General features: G+C 34.3%; 1 protein-coding gene across 2 annotated transcripts; it reads right to left on the reverse strand.

The window, feature by feature from the left end:
- Window positions 1–3,946: 3,946 nt before the first annotated feature.
- On the reverse strand, window positions 3,947–13,105 carry LOC127714494 (uncharacterized protein F44E2.8-like). Of its 2 annotated transcripts, none has more exons than XM_052220556.1 (4): window positions 12,984–13,105; window positions 9,395–9,740; window positions 8,813–8,964; window positions 3,947–4,263 (listed from the first exon to the last, which is right to left on the reverse strand). In XM_052220556.1, the coding sequence occupies exons 2-4, from the start codon at window positions 9,738–9,740 to the stop codon at window positions 4,039–4,041; spliced, it is 723 nt and encodes a 240-aa protein (XP_052076516.1). In that variant the 5' UTR covers window positions 12,984–13,105; the 3' UTR covers window positions 3,947–4,038. The 2 variants fall into 2 exon arrangements, with proteins under 2 accessions (XP_052076516.1, XP_052076527.1); XM_052220567.1 differs by lacking the exon at window positions 12,984–13,105 and adding an exon at window positions 10,755–11,059.
- Window positions 13,106–15,765: the final 2,660 nt, after the last annotated feature.

Raw genomic sequence — 15,765 nt, forward strand, 5'->3', positions numbered from 1 at the left:
CACCCAAAAATAAACGTAAAAACTAAAATCAAGTTTTATATAAGGAATTTACCAGAAAACTGTCTCTGTTCTGAAGAAGTCGTAAATTAATTGACGGTTTTATAGTTGTAAATGTCTGTGTCATTTGGTCTCTTGTGGAGAATTGTCTCATTGACAATCATACCATATCTTCTTATTTTTATATCATAAAATAAACTTGGCTAATACAAATGTTACAGAAAATGATATTAAGAACATGTATGTTCATTCGTAAATGTAATTAAAACAGAGATATCTACAAGATTATCATCTAAAGTACTAGTTGTATGTCGGAAGGTATAAATACTTTCACCTCTTTTATTTTGTATATTTATAAACAATGAAGTTAAGAAGTTAAACATAGGTATATAATATTTTGATAATGATAAAGTAAGCATGTTGGAACATGTATATGCAGATGATCTTGTATTTTTTACTGAGAAAGAGATTGACTTACAAAAATTATTAGAAGTTTTGAATATGTGTTGATGTACATGACCTAGCTGCTAATTTAGAAAAATCTAAAATAAAACATTTTATAAGAACAGTATATATCTAGATCAAATTTTTCATTTGTTTTTAATTGTAACCGTATTGATATTGTCTCAGTATACATATATGATGATAAAGCAAAAGGCAGTGCCAAACGCCAATAGTAGATCTTTGTTTGTTATGTCTAAATGTACAGCTAACGGTAGTTTTTAATATTGTAATTTTCCAAAATTGTTTAATACTCTTAACTTTGATGTATAAATAGTGTAAAAATTAAACAGAAGTGATTTCGCAAAATGAAGATGTGGAATAGCGCCCATCAGAATTGAAACTGCTCGTTACGAAAATATTGACATAGAAAATTGAGCATGTTTTAAACGTACTCATGCAGTTGAGATGAAAAAACATGTTTTGTTAAATTGTCTTGTATATGCAGATATCCGTAACGTTATTGTTTAATCATGCTGGTATTGTTGATGAGATTTATTTTTGACATGTTTAATAATGAATAATGAAAAGCTGATATTCCCTTTTACAAATGAACGTACCTTGACCTATAATGGTTTACTTTTATAAATTGTAACTTGGATGGAGAGTTGTCTCATTGGCACTCATACCACATCTTCCTATATCTATATATGGTGTTTTCTACTGCCAACATATGCAATGTTTGAAATTTTATAAAGGCGAAAATGTCGTTTATACTCATGACAGCTGACTTGTATTTCTATTATATAAATTGTTTTATAGTCTCTCATAACTCTAAATAAAAAGGCTTGTTATTAACTTGTGTTTTTACTATGTTGTCTATTTTATCTGTAACAAGTAGTTAGAATTGAGTAAAGTATTTGTTTTGTCTTGTCCTGTATTCATATTTTCGAAAAGTTTGTCTACTTTCATTTCTATAAGTTAAAAGTTCCTATTCAGCTGGTTGCAGTCGTATCTTATACACAAATCTCATTAATTTGATAAGTAAATGATATCTTGACTATGGAAACAATTTGGCTTAATAAGTGTTTAAAAACCTAATTAATAAATTCATTTTCATAATTATTTAAAAATAAACATTTACTATTTATTGTGTTAACCTGTCCTGTACATTGAACTCTGCAAATGAAGTTGTATTTTCAACAAACAGCAAATTAATATCCACTAGTTTTAAAAATATCATTTATTTTTTTTTTACTTTGAGTATGGTGTTTGCATTCATTTAAAGCAATGTCTGTATAAGATATATATATATATATATACATTCGTTATTCTCTAAAAACATTTAGATAATACTGAACGAAAAAAATACTCAACAAGCCATGATGCAACATAACTGCATGTGTTATTCTTAATAAAAGTAATTTGAATTTTTAGAAGACCAAGTGATAAGTTACCAATAGTTTAAATGACACTGTAAAGTACATACAAAGTCAAAGAAGGAAGATCATCAATGTTTTCCTTGAAATATATCTCGAAGGAAGAGAAAATAGTCCATATCATCATTATAAACTGTTGACACAGAGATATGTTTCGTCTGCATGTATGTAATATTGATAGTACAAGCATGAAATGTATATGCAAACACTTTTAACATGTAAACTATGCAAAAAGTTGCAAGGTCATTGCAACTCATGAGATGTGCGTTCTTTCGAAGAAATGCTCTTGGCAACTGATTATTACTAGTAAATAACTTTCTGCTTTATATAATCAAATTGGATCTGCGATATATATCATTGAACGTAACACATGTTTCGTTTATTTCCTACACTGCACTGAAATTCTGAAGACAAAAATACATTGGTTCTGCGCATCATAAGTTTTAATTGTGTTTACCATTCCGTTATTATATGAAATCCGCTTATAAGTACAGTGAATAATATTTGAGTGCAAGAAGCATGATGTTTGTTTCAGCAGATGAAGTACTTTGTGAAAGTTTTATTATCATAACAAGCATTCTGTGAGTATTGCATGGCAATACATAGTCCCCTACCGGTTTAAAATTCATTGTATTGGAACAAACTTCTAACTTGATCTATAACTTGTCATGGTGTAAACTATATAACAAATATCAAGTCAATATCTTCAAGCATGACGAAAAAAAGCGTTGAAAACTGATTATTTATGTGAATTTTCTGTCCAAGGACCATAACTCTGCACAAAATCATCAGACCGGAACAAAATTCGAACTTGATCTGTAACTTGTCATGATAAAACTATATACCAATTTTCAAATCAATATCTTCTAGCATGACGAAAAAAAGTGCTGAAAACTGATTATTTGAGTGAATTTTCTAAGTCAAAGGACCATAACTCTGCACAAAATCATCAGACCGGAACAAAATTCGAACTTGATTTGTAACTTGTCATGATAAAACAATACACCAAATATCAAATCAATATATTCAAGCATGAAGAAAAAAAGTGTGGAAAACTGATTTGCCGGACTGACGGATGGACAGACAGACAGACAGACAGACAGACAGACAGACAGACAGACAGACGGACGGCGTGCAAACCTAAAGTCCCCTACGACTTCGGGACTAATAAAAGAGATGTTGGTGGAATTCAATCATACGGTTTTTTTACTAGTAATTGCGTCTGTTAAAGCGATATTACTGAGTTGAAAAGTGGGCTATTGATGAATAATACAGATTTTCTTACCAGACACTGAACGTTAAATAAGAAACAAGTAAATCTTTCACTTGAAATTGTGTTAAAAATCTCGATATTACAGAGTTAAGTGAATTTCCTAGATTGTTTTTCCCAGCGCCTTTTGTATGGCCATTGGTTAAAGTTTAGAACTCACATCACTAGTTAGACATCGCCACATGTTATTGTGCTTTTCATCAGTCAAGACCCTGGCTTTGATTGTCCATTAATTCCATGAAATATTTTTTTGTATTGATATCAGAGATTTTGTTGTCTTTAAACCATTCATTGAAAACGTGTGTATGAGATTTAAGACTTCCCATTTGTGGTAATGACACTTATTTAAGACAGCATTGTATATCTTAATGGTTGTTTGTCATTGACTTGTATTCCAGATATGAATAGCTTAACATGGTAAATTATTTTCACGGCCTAGATCTTAAATCTTGACACTGAAGTTAGTTCCGAACAAGGTCAGGTGATACCTACGAGATTGCAACGAATTTGCATCTAATCACTATTACTACATAGAAGCAAAATAATCAAAACATCTTCAATGAGGCATGAAAATGAGATCCAGGTCAGAAGATAATTATTACATACAATTTCAAACTCAAAGATAACATCATGAAACAATAATTTACTAAAGGAACATTCGTAGACGCTCATTTAAACACCTTAACACAGCAATCCATGTCACACTTTCACCTGAAAGTTTCAAAACTATAATTAAATAATGTAGTATTCAAACATTTTTATATTTCAAATACAAAAAAGATTAAATAAAAATGACTTTTTAAAATGTTTCCAAGTTTATTATCTCATAAACTATGAATGTTACAAAATTAAATTACTGAAAAACAATGAAAAAGATGTTCATGAAGACAGTTAATCTATTTTTTCTAAAAACCCTGCTTCTTTTAACAACTCGTCCCTAACTTCTGTCAGTATTTTCCCTAGTAAGTTTCTTCCTTTCCATGTTTCCTGGTTAAGAGCTTCTGGGTCATCTGATCGAAGTCCTATTCCCCAAATCTTATCATTTCGACTGGCCAACACCAAAGTCTTTGGGTAGGTTTTAATCAGGTGTTGTTTTAAGTCCTTATTCTGGGAATACTGAAAAAATATTTAAGTACATACTTATGAAACTATTACAAATTGATATGCTTGTACTATAGTATTAAATTTTATTTTTCCTAAAAATATTCCTCTCAAACACAACCGCCTTAATGGTCTCATATAAGTGTCCTCATTCAGAGTGTGGTTCGTGAGTTAGACCCCAATCGTGTCTAACCAGACTTAAAAAGACGTATGTGAGGCTTCTCCGCTTAGCCACGACTAGTCGGCTCGATGTCAGGTCAATTTTGCCGGGTATGCCTTCCTATGGCATGTAAGAAATTCGGCTCACCAAGACTTCTAGTATAAAGCAGGTTCACATATATCACATCATCACCATCACCGATAAAAACAAGAGGCTCGAAAGAGCCTGTGCCGCACACCTATGTCTTTGTGCATCCTCAACAATGAGCAAAAACACAAAAAAATCGTAAAATCGTAATTCAAGAGCAATAAAAGAACAAAGTCGTCCCCCCCCGCGTTGCACATATTTTATATATCCAAGGGCAATAGCAAACAAACCGAAGTTTAACGGTACAAAAGTAATGCACCGACACGAAGCCGGACGAATGGACTGATGGACATGGTGATTCCTATATAACCCTTAAACTTTTTTGGGGGGAGGGGATATGAAGAATTAAGCAATCTGAGAAGTATACCAGAATACCATCAATCTAGCTATTTTCATGAATATATATTTTTATTTATAATCAAAAACAAATTGTAAATTCTTAGTGAAACTGGATTTTCGAACTTGTCCGAGACATTGCTGAAAAAAGCTATAATACAAGTTTCATAAAAATTGGCAAAAATTGTACACATGAGAGCGCTAACAATGAAATTTTACATATAATTAATATTTCCAAGGGGCATAACTCTTTTAAAAATAGTTGATCGGCACTGATTTCATAACTCGTCCGAGACATTGCTGATATAAACCTATGAGACAAGTTTCATAAGAATCTGGCAAAAATTGTACACGTGAGAGCGCTAACAAGACCGGACAAACGGACGGACGCCCAGTATTTCTATGTCCCCCACAACGCGTCGCGCGGAGGACAATAACTCAATTAAGAAGTCGACTGACGGTTATTAAACGTATTTGTAGATCTTGTCTTGCTGGTCAGTTTTGCTTTTAAACGTTTCTATCTATCTATTAAAGTATTGAGATATTTTAGGCAAAAATACAAAAAATGAAAAAAAGTCGTCAATAAAGGACAATAACTCCAATAAGGGATCGACTGACAATTTCAACCAGCTGACTTATTTGTAGATCTCGTCTTGCTGATCCTTTATGCTATAAAAAGTTTCCCTCTGTCTATTATAGTTTTCAAGATAATATGCATTTATTTATTGAAAAGGGGTAAAATTTGTCATTAAAGGTAACAGGTACATAAAAAAAGAAAACAACACGCGTCCGAAGCGCTTTTCTTGATTTACCTTCATCAGGAACGCTCAATACCAATTAATTGAAAGCCAATGATGTACAAGAACCGAAGCAGTTGAAGAGCTATACGACCAAAAAGGAGCTAAAAATAGCCCAATCTATCTAAAGTCAACTTTGCCTGAGGTAGTTGAAACCTTAGTTTCGAAATAATTTCAAAATTTATAAATGGACAATTTTAGAAAGGTTTGTTATAAATCATGTCAGTACTTCGTACTGAGCTGATGAGACACTCGGGGACTGATAGTACACCAGCAGAGGTATCGACCCAGTGCTGTATAAAATGAAAACAACACGTTATAAATTTCATGCCTCCGAAGCGTAAATGGCTAATCTCACGGGATTTTATGAAATTTTGCATACAACTAGAGCATGACGGACTGCACATGAACATCAAAACAGTTATAGATATAACTTTATACTTTCTGAGATAAAGCAAATAAAATATTCGAAAAATAGTAGTACAAATGTATAGAATACACGTAAATATCGTTAAAAAGTTCAGCAATTTTGACTTAAAATTAACTTTTCTCGAAATCCTGTTCTACGAATTTTGTTTAAAAAATTATGTTATTGCTACTGAAATTTCCGTTTTATTGATATAAAATTTATAGGGGGTCACCGAATTCGTTTTTTGATCATGAAAAGTTGAATCTTCTGTACAGCGTAGAAAAACCGCCGAAAAGGCAAAAATAATCGTGACGTCGTCGATAGAAATGTTATTATTTTCGACTTTTTAAGATGTTATAAAGAGACTGGAGTAATTTATACAGCAAAAACGAATTAGGTGATCCCCTATAATTTTCATATTCATAAAACGGAAATGTTAGTGGTAATAACGTATCAATTTTAAAGAAAATTCGTAGGGCTGTTCGTTGCGGAATGACGGAATGACGGATAAGGGTAAAACTATATGGCCCCGAGCTCTTTATGGCGGGGCCATAAAAATAGCTTTGGCCCAGTACTTTCATGAAGATTTTTGTAAAAGTTACCGGACGACGCTGGACGACGGATGCCAAGTGATGAGAAAAGCTCACTTGGTCCTTTTGGCCAGGTGAGCTAAAATGTCAACGTGTTAGCAAGTTGTTTTGAATGATTAATTAACTCGTTTGCAGCTTATTCGCCTATATGCTGTTTAAATGACTTCGAGTTTACTTCAGGTCATTTAGTTCACTCAAATATTTTCTATCATGATGAGGAAGTTTTCATGTTTTTTCACTGCAATTGTCGTTAACACTTGAAAACTTAAAGATTCCTCCATCACAACTTCCTTACCAGCTAAATAATATAAGTGCATACATCATTTACAAACATTTGCGCCATCCAAAAGCTAAGAAAATCCTTTTCGGAACCATATGGTATCTATTACCACATATAACACATCTTTAACCTTTAAATAAGCTAAATATATAGACAAGTTTTTAGACCGCTTACTAATTGACGACAAAGACGGACGGTGGATACTAAATGAAGGAAGGCGATAGCTAACACCGACATCATGAGCCTATGATGCATAAAGTCTCTATCAATTAAATCAATAAACATGCTTAATACTTACTACATATTAGAAGCAGATTCTGGGTGTCGTTTTCATATTACCTCTAAAAATAGCGATACAGACATGCAGGAATATTTCTCTTGAAAATATTGATTTAATGGTTACAGTGAGTTTTCAAAGTTTGGATCATGAAAATGAAAGAACGGACATATGTCGGATGGAAACTTCAGATTAAAAGGCATCTGTATACAAGATATGGATTATCCAATTTATTATTTTAGATCTTGACATCCACAGCATGTCTTTTATGTCAGATTTTCTTTATCTATAACAGCTTTCAAATTATAAGACAAAACCTGCATTTTACTCCTATGTTCTATTTTCAGCAATGTCGACCATGTTGTTTAAAAGGAGGGATAATCACGCCTGCCACGCCCCCGCCTGAATCCGACCCTGCACCAAGTGATGGGTATAGCTTACACTGGCGCTTTGAGCCAGGTGAGCTGAAAAGCATCCATGATTGAAGAATTCACACAAATATTATTTGACATATCGTCCAAAAATCGTCAATGATTGCTGATGCATCCTGCAAAATCAAGAAAAACAAATTCTACGATTGCGTCACGATTGCAATTCGATATGTACTGCACTCCAGCGTTCAATTTCCAAATGCACTTTGCTTCTCAACCACCCGTGATGGGATAGTGTCACGCTCTCTGTATCTTTGTAACAACTCTTTTTTTATGGTCTGCAGGTGGCATCGAAATGACAAATGTAAAAGAATTCAAACGAGAAAACTAACGGCCTGATTTATGTACAAAACAATAACCGAAAAACGCGTAGGGAATCCAGCAATTCACTCAGGTAACCTCTCACGTAGGGAATCCAACAATTCCTAAAATAACTAACCTCAGGTATGATGTTAACCTCTCAAGTAGGGATTCCAACAATTCCTGAAATAACTAATTTTAGGTTTGGAGGCAAGCAACCTTTCACTTAGAGTATTCTATAACTCCGAAAGTAACTATCATCGGGTTTCGTTAAACTCTAAACGTAGGGAATCCCATGATTTATGATTACCATCTTTACATGTCCTCACGTACAGAGTTCTTACAATTACTGAAACAAATGGTGGCATCCTTTATTTTCTTTTCATAAAGGGAATCCCAATATATCGGGAATAACTTATCTTAGCCATGGTGGCAATCTTTACTATATGTCTTCACGTACAGAAGCCCACAACTTCTGGAAACTTATCTTAGCCATGGTGGCGCTCTTTACTATCGGTCTTCACGTACAGAAGCCCACAACTTCTGGAATAACTTACCTTAGCCATGGTGGCGCTCTTTACTATAGGTCTTCACGTACAGAAGCCCACAACTTCCGGAATAACTTACCTTAGCCATGGTGGCGCTCTTTACTATAGGTCTCCACTTACAGAAGCCCATAACTTCTGGAATAACTTACCTTAGCCATGGTGGCACCCTTTACTATAGGTCTTCACTTACAGAAGCCAACAACTTCTGGAATAACTTACCTTAGCCATGGTGGCGCTCTTTACAATAGGTCTTCACGTACAAAAACCCACAACTTCTGGGATAACTTACCTTAGCCATTGTGGCGCTCTTTACTATTTCCTCACATACAGAATCCCACAACTTCTGATCAAACTTTGGAATCAATCTTCCAAGTCTTTTCTGTTCTGCAGGATTCTTTTCTGACATTATTGCTTCAGATATCCAATCACACTTTAGTATTTCTAAAACAAAATAATATTTTTTTTTCATCTTTGATATTTCTTTCTTTTTCAGAAGCCACTGGACGTTAAGCAACCAACAATCAATCAATCAATATTTTTCAGAAATTCAGTTGTCAAGGAACATAAATTTGTATTACAAGTTATGAATGTTCTATCAGAGCAACAGCAGAGGTTTAAAAATTTTAGAACCATTCATTCAGCTTGAGCCAAATCATGTCAAACAGCTCACATAACGGTATCAAATAAAATCATTTGTTTATTTTCTAATAAAATGGCCTATGAGAAGTATAAACTATATCAATAATCATAAGAATATATAAGAAGGAAAGCTGCATGATAAATATTTAAGGTGCAAAACAAATTTAGCAACATACAGTGACGGAATACATTTGAACTGTTATAAACCTAACTGTAAATATCACAAACTCACTTGCTTTTCTAAACATCATGTATTGTTCTGCGCAGTTAAATTTACGACCATCAACTGAGAACTCTGATGGATACCACTGACTGAAAGGTGAACTTTGTCTAAAGAAATACACAAAGTCATCTGTCTCTTTGTGCTCGAAGTCACCACGTGGTTTGTTCAATCCTGGTTTATGTCCACTTCCTGTACGTTTATTGTTAGTAGGTGAAGGAGTCCATCGGTCCCAGTCTCTGTATCCCCAGTTCAAATTAGAGTAACCCCAGTTACTATAACAACCAGGAAACATATAAGCGTTATATCCACCAGTCTGGAGTCTGTTATTACGTCGTTTGTCTGTATATGCTGTCATCTGAAAATTGAATATTTAATAATACTAATAAATCATACTTGGTTTTCAAATCAAACGAACGAACAATCGTCAGGTCTGAATGGAGACATCTAATGTCCCCACTGGCTGTAGGGTGAATTACACTCTCTCTACACCCTCGCAACAACTAAATGAATAGGCCCTCTCCCTATCCAACATACCCATCATTTTTTCAGTGGTAGCTCATATCCCCCCTCAGTTGTCACAGTCTGCCTACCTGGTAGAACCTACATATTGTAATAATTGTTAATTTGATCTCGTCCAGAATATGTATGAAATATTTGCCACTGGAAGTTATTCAATCAGCTATCAATCAGTCTATCAAAAGAAGAGCAGTTTCGAAAACACTGTTACCGACGTGTTATATAAACGATCAAATGATTGGTGTTGGTTAACTTCCAATATCGGCAAATATGATATCCATATCCAAGACGAGAACAAATAAGTGATACGATAGTGTTTTAGTTTAGCGGAGAAATGTTTGTCATGCAACGGTCTTCTGACCGACCCCACAAAAAGTTGTTAACACGCATTTTATTTAAAGCGTAGAGAGATTTAATTTGCGCCTACTCCGACCGGACTTGACAATTTACAAAATGGGAAATAAAACATTTATGTATCCCATACAACTAAATGGACTTTCCCCTTGGCACTGTACGGAAAAGTCCACATGACCATATTTTTGTATTCAAGTCAAAATTCGCGGTCTTTTGCTGGTGTTTATGATATATTGAAAATTGTTTGACTGTTTACTGTTTTTATTATTACTTTGTGGATTGTTGATATACGTCCGATTACATTAAATAAATTTTACAATAAAAATTCAGGACAGTATACCGGTACTGGATTATGTTAATTGTCAGTAATTAACATATCACGGTACAGAGAGTGGGCTGATAACAGCAATGAAAAAGAAAGACGTGTGATTATAGATTTATGGTCGTTTTGGGTAAGATAAAGATCATAAAGTTTGCCTTACACTGACAGTACACCTACCGACCAATTAAAAGGTTTTTTTTAAGTGTTCACAAGATAACAGTCCGCAGGAAGACATGCCACAAACCCGGTCACATTAGTGTTCACAAGATAACAGTCCTCAGGAAGACATGCCACATACCCGGTCACATTAGTGTTCACAAGATAACAGTCCTCAGGAAGACATGCCACATACCCGGTCACATTAGTGTTCACAAGATAACAGTCCTCAGGAAGACATGCCACATACCCGGTCACATTAGTGTTCACAAGATAACAGTCCTCAGGAAGACATGCCACATACCCGGTCACATTAGTGTTCACAAGATAACAGTCCGTAGGAAGACATGCCACATACGCTGTCACATTAGTGTTCACAAGATAACAGTCCTCAGGAAGACATGCCACATACCCGGTCACATTAGTGTTCACAAGATAACAGTCCTCAGGAAGACATGCCACATACCCTATCACATTAGTGTTCACAAGATAACAGTCCTCAGGAAGACATGCCACATACCCGGTCACATTAGTGTTCACAAGATAACAGTCCTCAGGAAGACATGCCACATACCCGGTCACATTAGTGTAACAAGATAACAGTCCGCACGAAGACATGCCACATACCTGGTAACATTAGTATGACTATGAGTCAAGCAGTTGTATTCTTAAAACTTGTTTTAGAAGATAAACAAATGTCTATTTGTAAGTCTTTGGTTTGAACCTCTGGGAATTGAACCGCTTAATGAGTTATGAATATAAACTTCGGATTCGAAAAGTGTTTTAGAAGCGTTCAGTTTTATTCCTTTTTAACTTTATTCACAACACTGAATATTTGCTTTTGTCACGACTGGTTGATTATAATTGTTTGTATAAATAACGTCCACATACAAATATGTCATGCATTTTCGCGAAGAAATTGTGTCACGATGAGGAAATCGAGTTATATATTTTAATACTAAACTAATTTGAAGATATTAAACTTACAGTATAAATATAAAGTTATTACAAACAGTAATAGATAAACATGCAGTTGCTCCTAGCTGCTGAAGTATATTGATTTTACATATCCCCCAGTGGGCTTCCATGGTGTCATATTTATTTGGACTACCATAAATTTTAATCATGTCCACGCAATAATATTTGTAGTCTGTTCCCACCCACCCCCATTTCCCCTCTCCCCGGGCCCCTGTTTAATATATTTCCACCCTGCCATTTACGATATGGTCTCTTTTTCTAAATAAACGTTAAATAATAATATTTACACGCAAAGTTACTTGGAAAGTTAATGGGGAAAAAGTATAAGGTAGTATTTCATCAAAGGAGCATACCTCAATGTACCTTAATTCTTTAAACTACTGTTGCTATTTAACGTAGCAGCAATTTATATATAATTGGTAATTAGCAGACTATGTTATAAATTTCTCAGGCCGGACGGAAAGCAAAACGAGGGGTAGGCATAGTATATGTGCCTCATACCCCTCCCCCTTTCAAACAAAATCAAACAAGCAAACAAAACCTGAAAATCTCCAAAAAACTGTAATAAAAAAGCGTGGTTTCAAAGCTTTTCTAGACATTGTTGATTGCATTAACATTTATTCTAATATAGACATTTTTTTGCTAAATTATAAATGCAATTTAGCATGAATAGAAGTATCTAAGGAATCCTCTGAAATATTCTAAGCGGCAAGAAATGGTCTTCTCCTTTTTATCATTTCTATAAATAGAGGTCTTAAACTTGCCGACAGCATAGCAGTAGCAACAATCTCCAAGTGGGCAACCACAACCAATCTTATCCGCTGTCGTTGTTCCTGTATCATAATAACCTTTGATTCATGCAAATGAGGTTATTGCCATAAAACTAGAGGACCTGCTACAAGTCTCATATTTCAAAGGAATTCAAGCTTACACGTAATACATATACACAAGTCAAATTCATTTGAGTCAATTATGTTTTTGAATGAACATAGGCAGATCCAGGGGGGCCTGGGGGCCCGGGCCCCCCTTTCGTGGGAAAAATTTGGTTGATTATATAGGGAATCACTGAAGCATGACTGGAGCGGGCCCCCCTTAGGTCAGGCAGTAGTCCCCCTCTTATGAAAAGTTCTGGATCCGCCACTGATGAATATCAAAAAGATGGTTTTAAAACTGGCGTTTGACAGGAAATAATCTAGATTGAGTGTTATTCGTAAATCAAGCTATACAATATCATAATTGTGTATGACCTACATAAATTAAATTCAGTCTTACCTTTGTACAGTAGTTTTGTCCTTTCGTTTTCAGGCACGATGCTGTAAAGGGAAGTTTTAGAAAGGGGAGTGGAACTACATTATTGTGACTTCAAGGACGCTCCACGAAAGAAGATGAAACGACACGTGTGAAACAATAAGGTATTAGTAAGTCCACCATATACTGTCGATTAAAGGTATTTTTAACTGCAATATTGTATTAAAAAATAGGATGACCGTTGATATTGAGAATTACACGAAAAATCTTCTTTACTTTAATTATCTTTAAAATTTAGCAAGACGATATGAAAGCTTACAGTTGAATATTACACAACCATTTGTTTTGTTTTTGTTTTTGTTTTTGTTTTTGTTTTTGTTTTTGCTTTGTTTTTGTGTTTTGTGTTTGTTTGTTTTTTTTTTTGTTTGGTTTTTTTGTTTGTTTTTCTTAATTGGTGTGCACTTGGATTTGTGTTAGCATTCAATAGGCCTATAACTTTGGACAAACAATAATAGCCCATCATAAAAATTTTAAAGTACCATTATTATTTTTTTCCTTAAATAATTCAAAAAAAGGTTGTTATGGTTACCAAAACACGATATGCATATCGAAAAATAATCGAAACATCATCTATTGCATGCATCATTTTCTTAAACAGATTTTGTCGAAAAGCCAACCAGATTTAATTACAATATTTATGTGAAATCAGCTTCAATGTAAATTGTTTGCACTGATGAAAAAAATATCATATAATCTCACGAGTTATGAAATACTTTGGTTGAATGTGTGTCGATTTTTGCTATTTGCCAATGTTATTAAATTCTACATAACAGAAATGAGAAGAAGAACGCAAAACATCGCAATAAAGTTTGTATAAACGCTTGCAATAGCAATTTGAATTATTCGTATATTTATAATTATACTCACAAGGATGTTTTGCCTTCAAATACAATTGTCTGAAACAATTTATTTGAAAACAGCTCCACACACACTCATTCAACCTTTTCAATAGTGCCATTGTCTACAAGATCTTACTGAGTCCAACGACTTACGAAACAAATTCATGAAGCAATGTAACTGCCGAAAAATCATAACCGACTAAGACACAAACTGCTTAAAGATACTGTATGAGCATTGCAAATGCTTTCTCCCCGTTTAAAGAAAGAAGAAATGTAGTTTTAGTAGGATTTCTCATACGACCTTTATGGTCCCCACACTTTTTTCAGTCTGTTGACATAGACTAATGGTATGAGAATGAAAGCTAAGGTGTCCCACTGTCCCAGGAAGTCATAAAAAGGCCGTTAGATGTCAAAGCAATCTCGGACTACTTAAGATGACGATAATGATCATTTGCCGCTTACCGTTCAGTTTCAATCATTTATTCACTAGTATATATCAGGATGAAAACATTCATTATTTTAAATCAGGCCGTTAGTTTTCTTGTTTTCTTGTTTTATATTTGTCATTTCGGGGCTTTTTATAGCTGACTATGCGGTATGGGTTTTGCTCATTGTTGAAGGCCTTACAGTAACCTATAGTTGTTAACTTCTATGTCATTTGTTCTCTGGTGGAGAATTGTCTCATTGGCAATTATACCACATCTTATTATTTTTATGTTAATGTGATATGAATATGATGACCCCTGTCATACTAGATCGACACGCTGAGTCGGATTTATAAGAAGTCATGTAATTCTACAAGTACACATTTTTCCGATTCCAACCCGACCAGGCTTTGTTCTTGCTCTTTAATGCCTAGTGCTAAGCGGGAAAGCAGCAGATACCAGTTTTCAAAGTTTTGGTTTGACCCCTGGGTTGAATCCATGATCCCCCGCACTCTACCAGGTTACCATAAGATGGTTTGTCGCATATCACTGTGACCTTCATATGAGATTGACATTTGACCTTACTATACAATTAGTTGAGTTTTCTGTCTCCTGTATAACTTAATTTTCCTTTGTCATATGCTTTTGATATTTGACATACGGACATATCCTCTTAAAACAATGTCTCATGCTACATTGCAGATGACTTTCACTGTTGACCTCAAGTTCAAAACATTGTTCTTAGCTATGAACTTCCGGAAAGCAAATATAACAAAAGAATTTAAACGAATAGAGAAGAAAATATATTCAAGTTTTCTATTTCTTTCAATCTGATTCACATCTTACTTTATTTAACTCGATTTGTACACATTTTGCGTAGATGTTTTCAATATGATGGGAACTATGAAGCAGTTCATATGTACAAGTGCTAGCTGTTCTCACGATCTTCAAAATATTCTGTTTGGTCATGGACAAAATGTGTGTGCAGTGCGATATGGATCCAAAACAATTACAGCAATAGAGAGGATACGGGTTTTATTTACTACAACTATTTTGCCGCGAAATACAATATCATTTTTCTTGAATAATAAATGGAATGTTATACGTAAGGCTTGTTTAATTGGTCTTCAAAATGAATGTTATTTTCACCCAGGAATACAGTAATATGTAAATGTAAAAAGGCAGAAAGACTTAATACTTGTGTAACAATTGTTTCAGATATAATGGGAAGATTTGCTGTCTTCGGTTGTAATAGGTAAATTACAAAAGGTTAATGATATTGAGCATTCATTGGATATTGGGTTGCCTTATAGGGCGATCAAGTGAGAATGGAAACGTGTGCAATTTAAATCAGTTCGTGTGTATGTTTATTTTCTTTTGTTTTTGGGGAACACTCGCAATATCTTCGGTTAATTTGAGTCATATGAAACGAGTTTCTGAATATTATAATGTTAAGGAAATTGTTGAACTAATGCATGCATT

This window comes from Mytilus californianus, unplaced genomic scaffold (assembly GCF_021869535.1).
Source record: "Mytilus californianus isolate M0D057914Y unplaced genomic scaffold, xbMytCali1.0.p SCAF_1, whole genome shotgun sequence".
Lineage (NCBI taxonomy): Eukaryota > Metazoa > Mollusca > Bivalvia > Mytilida > Mytilidae > Mytilus > Mytilus californianus.